The 13,828-nt window shown below is 38.6% G+C and overlaps 1 protein-coding gene and 1 long non-coding RNA gene across 2 annotated transcripts; both read right to left on the minus strand.

The window, feature by feature from the left end:
- Positions 1-463: 463 nt before the first annotated feature.
- LOC106098437 (tumor necrosis factor alpha-induced protein 2) lies at positions 464-11,175 on the minus strand. The gene is made up of 12 exons (XM_019348692.2): positions 11,024-11,175; positions 6,060-6,293; positions 5,153-5,798; positions 4,788-4,899; positions 4,458-4,580; positions 3,707-3,801; positions 3,499-3,591; positions 3,273-3,399; positions 3,057-3,176; positions 2,807-2,962; positions 1,831-1,952; positions 464-1,099 (listed from the first exon to the last, which is right to left on the minus strand). The coding sequence occupies exons 1-12, from the start codon at positions 11,082-11,084 to the stop codon at positions 949-951; spliced, it is 2,040 nt and encodes a 679-aa protein (XP_019204237.1). The 5' UTR covers positions 11,085-11,175; the 3' UTR covers positions 464-948.
- LOC109195948 (uncharacterized) lies at positions 9,636-10,988 on the minus strand. The gene is made up of 2 exons (XR_002057374.1): positions 9,848-10,988; positions 9,636-9,768 (listed from the first exon to the last, which is right to left on the minus strand). It is a non-coding gene; the product is annotated as an uncharacterized LOC109195948 (long non-coding RNA).
- Positions 11,176-13,828: the final 2,653 nt, after the last annotated feature.

A 13,828-nucleotide genomic window follows, 5' to 3' on the forward strand; every position in this document is an offset into this window, starting at 1 on the left:
GCCATCCAGGAGAACCTCTCTAGTGTGATGGGGGTTTTCATGCAAGATAATTTCTCAGACATATCAGATGTAGATGATTCCTTACTAGTTCAACAAGTGAACCTCTAAAAAGGAGAATTGTAGATTTACACAAGTTGGGAAGGTCTTTTGAAACCATTTCTGAACTATTAATGGTTAACGTCCCTCTGCGCTACCTTGATTTTAGCTTCTAGTCTCCTCCTCCATGCAGGGTGATGCTCCTTGTGGCTGTTCATCTTGTAGCCAAGCGTCTATCGTGTTCACTTGTAACCTGCAGTTATCATTCTTATGATTTTTATAATTAACATACGTTGATACTTATTATAGACATTAACTATAACTCCATTCCCTGTCTGTACTATTGCTGTTTTTTCCACATGCTATAAACCCTACAGTTAGTTTACATGTGGATCATCTACTAAACAGAGTAAACAGTGAAAACAAATTGAGCTGGTTTTTGCACATTTATTAAAAAAACTGAACTTACATCTATTTATGTACATCAGACATGTATAATTCTCTGTAATAGTATTTATGGCATGAAAAAACTAGACTTTAACATCATTGTAGTTTTTAAACAAAACAACATATAATAGAACGACACTGACCTGTTTGTAAGTGTGTAAAAACACACACTTGCATACTTATTTACAAACATACATTTTACATGAAATGCACAAAAATTACCAGCATGAATGTGACATCTAGCTTATGTATACAGTAACATACAGTGACTACAGCAAGCATTCACCATCACAGAGTCTGCGTATAATAGGGATTTCAGTCTAAGTAACATCTGAAGGTTTTTCCATGGCATTCACTCTGTATGTCTTTACAGAGATAGACTGTAACACAATATAATACACAATAATATTGCTGCTGTGCAACCAAACTCTCAGTCAGTGATACTCTGACAAGCAAATGTGCGGCTCATCTCACTTCAACTTTGGAGAAAAACCTCCGGGTTCCAGGATCAGCACGGCTCTCTTTCAGTGTGTCCGACAGAGTGGTTTTGACGATTTTCCTGTCGGCTTTGGAGAGGTTTGTCTTGAGTTTGAGCAGAGCTGAAACATGTTTTTCACTGTTGGTGACAGAAAGAAGAAAGGGTTAAAAAAAAAGTGCTGATTTTCTCTATGTAAAGTCAGAGACTGTGAAAAAAGGATTGTCATGTGAAAGCTGCCACATTTGATATAGAAAATAAAAAAATATAAAGAAATGAGTTTGAGCATTTTTTTTTAGCTAAACAGAATCTGCAATGTTTTATTTCACTTTCAACATAAGAATAACAGCAGAAGTTATAACTTCACTGATCCCATCAAGACTTGTTTTTCATTGCCATGTTATGTCTTTTTTTGTAACCAGTTTTCTGCCCCTGACACACATCCTTCCTGCAAACACTAACAGCTGTCATTAACACATTTACTACACCTATTTAAATTGCTGAGAAGAGGGGAGATGGAAAATGTCTCAGCCCACCTCTGTTGGAAATGTATCAATAGGTGGAGCTACTTTTAGCTCATGTTAGTTCCCATGAATGTAGCTCATCCTGCTCACAAGATATATCTGAAACCAATTAAGATGTTTCGCTCAGTCTGCTTCCTGTTTCCCCTCAACTCTCTCTGAAAAGTATGATTGTTTATCCTGACCTAGTGTCTCACAAACCTCTTATCATGATATAGTTCTGTCCTCAATGTTTATGTTACAGTTGATACAACAGGCCCAAAAAATGAGAGCACATTACGTTTTGCATGAGTTATACTCTGTATGTTTTTGTATTAAAGTAAATAATGTGTGAGTCAATTCAAAAGTTACCTGAGGTCGGGATAAGCAGATCCCAGTGAAATGATTTGCATCTGTATGGCAGGAATATCTTGGAGTTTTAGCACTTCTGCAATCTTGGTCAGGATTTCCTTTAACCAGTCTTGTTTGGATCCCTGTGAAGACAAATCAGTGATGTCAGTTTAGTCTGCAAGTTTCCCCAAACTGTAATCAACATAGCTGCTGTTTTTGGAAATAATGATGTTTTTCCTTCAGGAGCTATTGGACTGGAATTTCCAGCTAATGGTGTGAAATGTGAAAATGAAATTATCTGAAGTGCCTCAATGCTGTGCTTTATATTAACTAAAGTGTCATATAATCATATAGTGTAGTATTCAATGGACGCAGCCCTGATATTAAAGGCCTTAGACTACGTGCCCTTTAGTGATAGAAATGTAGGAGACTCCCGCCCACGCTTGCAGAAATTGATAACAGGGAACCATCTGCCAGTGGAAATTTACTGGAAGGGATTATGGCAAGGTTGCAGCCTCACCAGAGCTGAGAAAAGATGTTTTACAGTTTATAGACAATAACCTATAGGCACGCTATGCAACGTGACTACTGAATGCTTGTGTACCGTAATACTGTTGTTTAGACTATAGTGGGACACCCTCTAATAAAACTGTTAAGTGCACACACTGTTATTTTGAGATTCGCGGCAGAGTGTCATGCAGGACGCATCTCCCTTCCAGAAGTAATAAAAGTGTTAAAATGGTCTACTGAGCAGTGTGTTGTCTTCCATCAGATGCTTATGAGGAATCAAAAAACTCGGTGAATTGTTGATATTTAACGCTGGGAAATGTATGTGAATTTTAAATTCTTTCAGTTACACAGATGTTGTTGGAGATGTTAGCCGAACTTGTGACTAAGGTTGTTTCACCCTGTCAAACAATGTTATGCTGATCAGTGTTTGTGCTTGATTGATTTTATTTGTGTCTCAGTTAAAGTGTGCAGTGAAGGTAAGTCTCACCATTCTGGCAAACAGGTTGTGCAATCTCTCTGCATTTTCTTTCACAGTCATGTAAGCCATCAGCTGACGATCCTTGTCCTTCAGTTTGACCTCTCCTTTCAGGAGCCTCCGGACATATTCTACTGTCATTTCCTGCTGAAGCTGACCAATCAGCTCCTGAATGTAAGTAACAAGATCATATTTTAGTCCATTGATTTAAAAGCTGGTAATAATGGCTTCATAGCAAAGTTTCACACTGTCATGTTTCTACCTGATGACAGGATTGAGTCAAACCCTGAAGTTCTCGAAGCTCTTCTTCAGCGCTATTCAGCAGCTTCTCAAATGTGTTCTTCTTCAGCCAGTCACTGGTTCCCACCTTCTGGTAGTGTGGCTGTGTGGGGAACAAATGTAAGGCATGTTGTTGATCTCTAAAGAGGATAGCTGAAATTAGGAAAAACTGCCTCTAAATCTGTTTTAAAGAACTTACCTTGAGGATCTTGTGAACAGGGGTTAATAAATAAGTGTGGGCAGACTGTTTCATCTCAGTCAGACCTCGCAAACAGTTTTCCCGCACATCCTCTGGGAACAGATGGCTCTCTGTGATAAGGAAGTCCCTTTAGACAGACCACACAGGACACATTAGCTCACAGTGATTTCACCTGTTATGATGAAGGTAAAATCAGAATTTCCATCTAAGTGGATCAGAAACATACCTGAACTGTTTGACACAGCTGAGGTTTGCCTTTATGAAAGCTTTGCTGTGCGGTTTGTTTTGCTTAATGATGACTTCATGAAAATTTTGATACCTGCAGAAGATTAAGAACAGTTTTCACTTTTATTGTCTTGATATTAACAAAAATAAAACTAAAATGTATTTTTAAACGACAATATTTAAAAGACAGCCTGGTGAAGCCTTGTTACCTCTGCATGAAGTCTGTCAGGTTGGATGTTATTTTCTGGGCCTTGTGCGGGTCTCTTACAGTTATATGTGCTGATGTCACGATGCCGTTGATAAACTGAAGACAAATGGATTGACAAATCAGTGGCAGTTTTAAGTACTCAAAGCACTTTACACAGCAATGCACTTCCAGCATTTTCAGATCCAGTTAAACTAACACCGGGAACCAAACTCAGTGCTTTACAATGTTAGTGACTAACCCAAGTGATTAAGCTACAGAACAGTGGGAGGGTTTGAAACTGTGACTCTGATCTGACAGTAAATGAGTTTCTATAAATGACCGAAACAAAAATGACGGTGCTTTCTTTGTTTGTTAATCTTTTTCTCAAAGTTTCTCAAAGTCTTTTTCAGTTTGGTTAATATGTGCAGCAGGCTGGAAATATTTGTCTGCACTTCTTTGGAAAGTTCTAAAGTGAACAACAGAATAAATTTCATTCTGTACATTTTGTTCTCCTATGATCAAAACAATGTTACGTCATTACTTCACCACAATAATTTTATTGCACAGTTCTGACATAGCAATGTATCCAAAGCCTCTAATCATGGTCAGTAACGGTCAACAATTAGAAGTCAACGAACCCATGACTCACTATAAGGATCCTTGAAGTTGGCCACCACAAGTGACACCTTTCATTTTATATTAATACATTTTTATAAAAGCATCGATTTCAGTCTCTTTTATATCAAGGTGTAGCAACTCTATGGCAACTCTACCTGGATGACATCATAGGCCACAGGACTGACGTAGCAACCATCATCTCTTGTCGGCTCCTTTCCTTGATCCCACTCTTTCTTTGCTTCATCCAATACTCGGCCAATAAAAATCATCAGGTCGCTCTAAACACACAACAACACACAGCTGCCACTTTTAAACTGCTTTCACGTGTAAAGATTTAATTACTGACAGTAACAATTACATCTACAATATTATGCTCAAAAAGATAAAACCAGCAACTCTTTGATGCTGGACTTGCACATCTCACATTAAGCCCTGCAATGACCATACTGTTTAACTGGATACACGCCTTAGATACACTGTGTTACCTGTTGTTTGCTGAGGTACTGCTCCTCCAGAGGTTTCAGTAACTCGTCAGGAAGCAGGTTTCCCAGCTCTTCAGTATTGATATTACTGGCCAGCTCAGGTTTTTCAAGGATTCTGGTACACAGAGCAGATAACACATGAGTTTCTATAAACACTCCACGTTGTGTTTAGTCTACAAAAATGTCATTTTATTTTGCGCATTAAGAAAACAAGAAATTAGCCGTTACATTTGTATTATTACTCACTATCTGTAATTGTTCAGGTATTTATTCTTCAAGGATCAGTGAAGGACCTCACACTGACAGACATCATCATGTTTCGGCACAGAAAGATGCTACTTCAAACAATAATTGAACTGGTGGCTTACCCTGGATAAAACTCCTTCACCCATCGCAGGAGGAAACTGCAGTCCTTGTCATCCAGAACAAAGTCTGCAATCTTTCTGAGTCTTGCGCTAAAAGTTTGATGGTACTGTCTTGCATAAAAGTTACAGATGTCCATCTCTGGTGGGTAGCAGTTCTTCACCACCTCCACCACCCACTGCATGTCCTCCTTCAGCTGCCTGCCCATGGACTGGATGTCTGCCTGGATCGAGGACAGGTTCACCTGGTCACCAGTGGGGCTTGATGGGTTCTCCAAACGACTATACACTAATTCATGAAGCACTTTGTCATGGTGCTCCTTCCACTTCTTGGGCCTCCAGGCTGGTGGTGTCCGGCATCTTTGTCTCCACAGCTGGTCCTGCTCTTCCTCAAGGTTGATGGCTTTCACTGCAGATGTCAAAGCAGACCACTCTTCCTCACTGCTGAGAGAAAGACTCTGCTGCACGGTCTGCTCTATACGCTTTTCAAGGGCTTTCTGGTCTGCAGCGAGCTTTTTTACTCCTTCCTCGTGAGCTTTAATTGCATCAGCCTCGGTTATCTCTCCAAACAGATGTTTCTCCCTGTCTATCAACAGTTGAGCTGCTTCAAACAGGTATTGTCCTTCAAGGCATTCCTCAAAATTAGGATTCACTGATGGACAAAAACAAAGATCAATCATTTTTCAATCAGTTCACATTTCTCCTAAAATCAAGTATTTAACATTTGTGGAAGAAATGGAGAACGTTATTTCTGTAATAGAGGTGTTTTTTTTACACATCAGCACTATTTTGTCGAACAACCGTAACATCAATTTCCTTTCTTTTTTTTAATATGTCACACAAAACACAATTTAGTTGAAATACAGAGGTTTAACAGGAAATAGCTAATAACAGCTGGATGTATGTCACTCACCAACTGGCTTCTCTGCTTCAGTAGGTGATGGGTGTCCATCAGTAGTGGAAGAACCGTTGTTGTTGGTTTGAGCTGTGGGGCTTCGCCAGAACTTTTTAAACCATTTTCCTCCAGCTCTTAAAGTTTGTTCAGGGGAACTGTTGGATGTGCCTGTTGTGGATGAACCCGACTGGGTCCGCATTCTTCTCCAGGTCGTAAAACGTGACCAACAAGCCAAGAAAGGTGCTGACAAATCTGCAATAAAAAAAACCAAAACTATTTTAATATAATTTTTTTTATATGATTGGCATAAAATAAACATTTTAGCCTTGTGTACAGCATGACCATGAAATTAAAAATAGATTAAACCATAAATCTGCAATATGTACATTGTCATAATACATAATAATCAAAAAATAAATACATTGAATTGCTTTGAATTCCAATAAGATTACAAAAAGAACAATTGAAAATCTGCTATCCGAGATTTCTGCTTTATAAATCCCACAATTATCACCAGCACAGTAACTTAACTACATGATAAAAAAAAAACACAAAAACAAAAAAACTGTCATGTTTCATGCAGGAAAGAAGATGAAAAAACACTTTTTACAGAACAACACATTTAAAAATGAGACATAAACAACATCAGCCCTAACACAACAAAGAAAACTACTGAAATCAGAAAAAACACGAAACCTTATCCAATCTAATTACAACAATACGCCAAAGTAAGTCTGTAAAAAGTATTTCTGTGGCCAAACAAACTATCCACATTATGTATATATATATATGAAGTCTTTCAAATTCTACTCACATAAGCTTCACAGTCACTGCTTTGAAAGTAACTGCAGCTGCTGTGAGCTTTTATGCCTAACGACACAAGCTCCTCCTGCTCAAACGATGTAGGGAAATTTCAGAGAGACCCACAGAGACACACATGCAATCCCTCCCCTTCCAAAGCACACAGTTACACACACACACACACACACACACACACACACACACACACACACACACACACACACACATGCGCGCACACACACACGGAAAGCAGTGCCGTTTTTAGCGCAGCAGTTCTTATGTGGCTTCTGGACCAACTTCTCTTAACAGGGACTTCGTTGACTGTTAGGAAATGTTGTACAGTCTTTCATACTTTCTTTTAAACTTTCATGATCCTGTACTTTTATTTTTATGCCATTAGCAGGGCAATTTCACAACAACACTAAAAACTCACTACAATGTTATGGTTTTAGTCATTTAGTGTTTATTTTGTAACCAACCAAAACTGATGGCCATAAAAAGTGTAAAAAGGTGATGTTGTGTTCATGTTTAGTCATTTCAGAAGTTGGAGCCATCAGAGCTTTAGCAGCATCCACTTCATTAAACACTGATGAGTATTAAATAGACCGTCAGTGTTTTTTTTGTTTGATTTTAAAAGGAAAGATATTATAATCAGTATGAATCACTTATTTGTTAGACTCCTAAATAAGCTAAAGGTGGAAGTTTGTGACTTTGTGAAAGTAAAAACACAGAACCATGACAACTAATACTGCCAAACCTCAACCCAGACCACCACACTTAACCAGGTTGTTTGGATTTCAGAAAGTCGAAGTGTGTAGTACGTTTTGGATGGCACTGACAAATAAAGACTGTCGTTTTTGTTTGGTGGCTCAGTGAAACATTGAGCTGACTGTTATGACAGACAAACATAAAAGTAAATGAAATAAAATTGTTGAAAACATATCTGAACAAGTATTAAAATGATTTTTCTTTCTGCCAGATGATGTATCCTTGCAATTGTCTGTTGTTACAGCAGCATTCAGGACCAGAATAACACTCTGATGGAGTCAGGGTCACAAAAGTAAATGATGCTTTAACTTGGTTTGGGTATCAGTTAATTATTAAAGGTTTATTTATATATGTGAGTGACTCTTTAGATCAGTTATTCTGTTTTAATACAGAAAAGGTCCAGTACGACTTACTTCCTTACTTTGGTTTCATATTGTTCTTTCTGGTGTTTACATTGCATCTTTTAAACGATTGACATCCACTTTGACCTTTCTGCTGCTGTGTGGATACACACAGCATCTTTTACTAAGTCAAACAAACATTTATCCAGGCCTGGGTTACAGAGGGCTGCAGTCTACACAGAAACACCCAGATCTCTCTCTCCCTAGCTCTTCCAGTACAGGGCACTGAGCTGCTCCCGGGCCATCCAGTGGAATCTCTCCAGTGTGATGGGGGTCTGCCTGAGGGCCTTATCCCAGCTGGATATACTTGAAAGCTCTCACCTAGGAGGCACCCTAGTCATATATCCAAACAACTGGCCCCTTTCCATGTGGAGGAGCAGCAGTTCTGAGTCCCTCCGAATGATTGAGATTGTCAGCCTATCTCTAAGTGAAAGTCCCTGTTAGGTTTTGTATTGTGATTGTCATTTATGCTTAGAAATATTTAACCATATATGCTTAGAAGTGTATAATCAATTGTGTAGTGATAGGATGTGTGATCTTTAGTAGGCTGTAAAAGGCTTTGTGTGCATTCCAGAGCTCCCCTACTTTCACACCCACATTTTAGGAGCATGGGAGAGGTCGTACTTTGTCTTATTGTTTTATGGTAGGATAAACTGTTTTAGTCTAAGTACCTTTTGTTTAGATGGACGGCTCTGGGGAGTCATCCTGGGGTCACAGTTTGACCCCCCACACACAGATACACACACACACACACACACACACACACACACACACACACACACACACACACACACACACAAGGTATTCTTTGTTCGCATGCATACCTATGTAAGATGTCATATGTTAATGAACCTATGCATATTCATGTAACCACAATAAAAGAGCAGTGTTACGGGAGAGCGGACGAGAGCAACTGGGGTCAAGCGAAGGAACGGCGTTTGTTCAGTTCTCTCCCGTGCACGTGAAACATAAAGAACTTCGCCTACTTCGTGTCTTGCTTGCTGTGTAATTACATTGTCTTCAACGTTCCAGCGAATAGGTTCAAGCTACAAACCTATCAGTCCCCCTACCCTTCTTAGAAAGGTTATTTCCAGCATTTGTATCCACAGTCTCATGTTTTTGGTCACTACCAAGAGCTCTTGGCCATTAGTGAGAGTAGGAACATAGACCAGCTAAATGTCACCATTTAATTTAAGACAAAAAATACAAAAATAAAGTGTTAGTGTTTTCATGACTGAGACTTTGGCATGAAACACCATTTCTACAGTCCTATCCTACAGTCCTGTCAAAAGGACACAGTTGCCTCTTTGTTGATGCCACATTAGTGGCGGTTGGGTAAACAGAGTAAACAGACTTTCTGTTCAAATTAAAAGGAACAACAGCTTGGTCGGGCAGAAAGGATTTTACTCAACATTGTGGAGGAGGTGCCAGGAGATGAGTTGGAGCAAGGCAGGATCAGACAGGAAGCTGAAAGCTGAGAGGAAGAGATAAAAGCTTTGAGGATGCCCAAGAGGGAGAATGTGTTTGTAGCCACCCCCTATAATAATATGTATTGTTTAATGCAGCGCTGTGACAAAGTGGAGGAGCAGTTGCAATGCTCTCATTTGTCCCATATGTGTTTAGCTTTTTTTGCACATTGTACACATTATTCTGTTTCTATGTATTTGCTATGATTTGCTATTTGTCAAGTAACATTGCTTCACTCACTATCCCGGGTTTGTTTGTGTAAGCGTTCTGTTGCCGGCAAATCAAACATTCTGCAAATTAAGACAAATACTTAGTTATGTTTCTTTATATTTTATTATGTTACAGATTAAGTCATTTGTTCATACTTACTTTGTTTGTCTTTTCAGTCTTCATGAGGGTCAGGTGTGGGGAAACGCCCGCCTGGCATTTCATCATTTTAAATTCCTGATGATGTCAAACATGACATCAGCAGGTCAAACAAGTGGAGGGGTTTTTTTTTCCATAGAGACGCTTCCTTTTGTTTGTGTTAAGGTTTAAAGGAATTTGTTGAATGTTTTTCTTTTTGTTAATACTGCCATTTAGTTGTGTAAATGTGCGTATTAGAAGTGTGAAGAGGTTTTGTGCTTTTAAATCATCTGTGTAGAGTTTTAGATCCCTCAGTTTGAGTGAGTGGTACTGGCTGGGCAATTGGAGGGAAATTGATGGCCCTATTTAAAGCCAGTCTCTACCAGATGCAGGAGAGGAGAGGTGAGCTGTGTTACCAGAGCCATGTTATGTTGAGTTTTGTTAATAGAGTTTATTTGGGGGAAGTTTTGTTAAGTTACATTAAATTAAGTTCACTGTAAATAAATTGCTCACCTTTGAAAATTTGAAATGTCTGCATAGTCTGCTTCCCTACCACCTTCCTTGACGTTTGAGTCTGACTACTTCACAAGCGCCCTGAAGGCTTTAAGTATTATGATGTCTAGATGGAGAAATGACGACAACAACACATACACGCACAAACCCCTGCGTAGGCTCCTCTAAACCTTTTAGCTCCTTGTTCTGTTGCGCTATATAAACACCAGTCCATTTAAGATGCCTTTCTTTCTTTATCCCGATCTGGGAGATGTAATTATTGGACTAACAAAAAGAGAACGACAAGCTCACACTCGTACACTTTGGAAGGAAATCCACGCAGATGCAGGAAGAACATGCAAACGCTCCACATGAAGGCCCCAGCCGACTACGAGGCGCTTGTTGCTGTAGAGCGCTAACCACTAAAGTGAGGCACAAAAGGTCAAAAGAAGTTTTGTTTTCTTGCTCTGGTGTTTTTTCAGATCTGAGGCAATTGTTCTTCCCCTTCAAGGCCCTCTATGATTTCATACAAAATTGCAATGGCAATTGAGACACATTCAAAGTGTCTCTTTTGCAATTTAAATGACTTCAACTGATTTTTATAGTAACATTTTTGTCAGTTAAAAGTGTCAGCCACATTTGACCTGTGTGGTTTTTACTGCCTATAAGTTAAATCTCCTGCTGTGATACAGTAACAGTTTTTCTTACCGTTCACTCTGTAAGATCTGCAGGATCTGCGGGGGAAGCAGCGGGGAAATGTCGAACACATTTTTCCTTAATGCAGCAACTAACAGCCGTGTCTCAGCAGCAGATCAACTCAAGTGAGTCGAGGATGAGATGCAAATAAGTACGCAAATACCATTTGATGTGAGGATGTTGGTGAAGTCACACAGTGAGAAACGCTGCTCCGTTTACTGTTTTTTCACCTATGTGGGCTTCCTCTGAGTTTGCACCTATGATATGAGAGTGAAACTGTAAAACCTCATAGTGGGTGAGATGTGTTCAAGAGGCAAAATCTCACGTTCACTCAGGAGCTTAATAACTTAATTCCACATATATATATATTTTGCACACATAATACTTGCTTTTGTACAACTACTGTTCATAAAACATCTAGGCAAAAGGAGGAACATAAAGAATATTTTCATTTCCTTAAGAAAAACAGAAGTGTCAGGCCTGAACAGATTTAACCCTGTTTTCTATTATTTGCCACAAAAAATGTGAGGTATCTTCCAAACAGCGCTTAGCTTACATGCATGTGACGTAAACGTACTGATATTGTTAACAAAAGAAGTAAGTAGCAATACATTTATTTCAGGGCTAAGAAAGACATTTAAGCTCTGTTAAAAACTGCAACTAAGTCACAGATAATAATGTATGAGTGCTCTGAGGCCAAGGAACAAAACCAAAACTCCAAATGGGCACCCTGGACTGCTTTGAAAAATGTGAAGGAAGTCATACATTTAAGTATATCTTTACAGGTTTTTCAGCTTGTCTTCATCATAAAAGCAGGAAAAGTTGTATGGCCCTATGGCCATTCATACATAAAATAAAGAGAGGATGAATAGTACCCTTGCTACTACCAATAGTACCCACAAGAAACTGTTCGCCATTTGCCATTTTTCTTTTCTTTTCACAGGTTTCTGTGATTCTTTCATTTGAAAGTTTAGAAAACACTCATAGCTGGATGTAAAGTTTAGATTCCCTTAAAACCCAAAATCTTAACTGATTATAATCTTTCAATTCTAGTGTTTTGTTTTCGGGGGAGTCACATAGAGGAATTGTATCTTTTTACACAAAACATGTTGATGTTGATATCTCTCTGTGTCTCATGCACATATAGACTGTAGCACCCCTTTCAGTCAGCTTCCTATTTCAAACTCTACTTGAGCTTTTAAAAAGATTACACACTCAATTTGTGCTTCTCTGGTTTCAAAAACAGGCTTTCAACCCGTTTGGGGATAATAAATTAGAAATTTATCCTACCATTTAACTCTGAGCTAGAACTGAAAGTGGAAAGTGGAGTTTGCCAAACGTGATGGAAATATAAATGTTTAAATTGCCAACAAAGTTAAGCCACTGGAGAAAATAAAATTTTGAAGAAATCTGCTGGTCTTTTGATCTGAGATTGTTTCCTGAAATAAAATACAGGCCATTTTAGACTTTAACCAAACCAAATTTAAAATAAAGAAATTTTTGCTCTAGTATATTCATGTTTCAAGCATTACCCCCCCCCCCCCCCCCCCCTTTTTTTTAAATATAATTGTAGGGGCCTTTAACTTGTTTAACTCCTGTTTCCAAAAGAGGAAGCATTTTCATGTTTTTTCCTCATAATATCTTAATTTTAAAGTCTTTCCCACAATGTCACAAGACATTGGTGCAACCTGACATGTAACCACAGGGTTAATACAAAATAGTCTTTGCAAAAAGTGAAAGTATTAGAACTGTTGTCTGCTAAGTTCTGTGATGGAGGAAACCAGCTGGTGAAACAGGCACTGGCAGACACCGCAATTACCAAAGCCAGAAAGAGTGGAACTATGGCCCTGCTATAAGAAAAGGGAGACTTTACAGGAAATAGCCCCATTATTATTCATCTGCTGCTGCATTTACCAGATGTCTGCAGTTATTAATGCTGGGAGGTTGTGACTAGAGGAGGTCAAAGGTGTTCTTGTCCAAGCATAACCAGGAAAAACACAGAAACCATGATACGCATACCTGTAATTTCCACTCATTTTGCATTCTGAAGAAGAAAACACAATCTGAGACCATATTTACACTTTTTTTTAGCATAGCACAAAAGCCTTGTCTTCATATCAATAACTAAGATTTGCTTTTTATGTGTTAAATCTTATGGATGCAAAAGGTCTTAAAGGAAAGAAGAACTTGACAATGAAGGTCAACAGAAGTAATTGCTTATTTAAAAATATGCATTTTTACGCAGTCATTTGGACTGCAAGTAAACATGTGAATCCTGCAGAGTTACCTGGTTTTCTGCACTCATACTTTATAAAATATATAGAATAGAATAGAATATAATAGCTTTTTATTGTCACTGATACAAGAACAGTGAAAGGCAGTTTGGCATCTCTCCATGTGTGTGGAGTACACAATAGCGTAAGTATTTACACAATAACAGACAAATTTACATTTACACAAGAAAGATATGTACAAGTTATACATACACCTGCAAACATACATGCACATACATACATATATGTATATATACATATTTGCATCCGTACACACACACATATTTCCACATACACGCTTACATCTATATACATACACATACATGCCATCTAACTAGCAGGTGCATTGAGAGGTGCAGTGTGATCAGTGATATTGCACATTGAGTGCGTGTGTGTGTGTGTGTGTGGGGGGGGGATGATGATATTGCACATTGAGGGGGGGGGGTGCTGTTGGAACTATACTAAATAATGTTATAATATATTCACCTCAGACAATCTATTGTACTCATAATGGGCCAGCAATGATATTCATTTTTTTTTTGTC

Source organism: Oreochromis niloticus, linkage group LG19, assembly GCF_001858045.2.
Source record: "Oreochromis niloticus isolate F11D_XX linkage group LG19, O_niloticus_UMD_NMBU, whole genome shotgun sequence".
NCBI lineage: Eukaryota > Metazoa > Chordata > Actinopteri > Cichliformes > Cichlidae > Oreochromis > Oreochromis niloticus.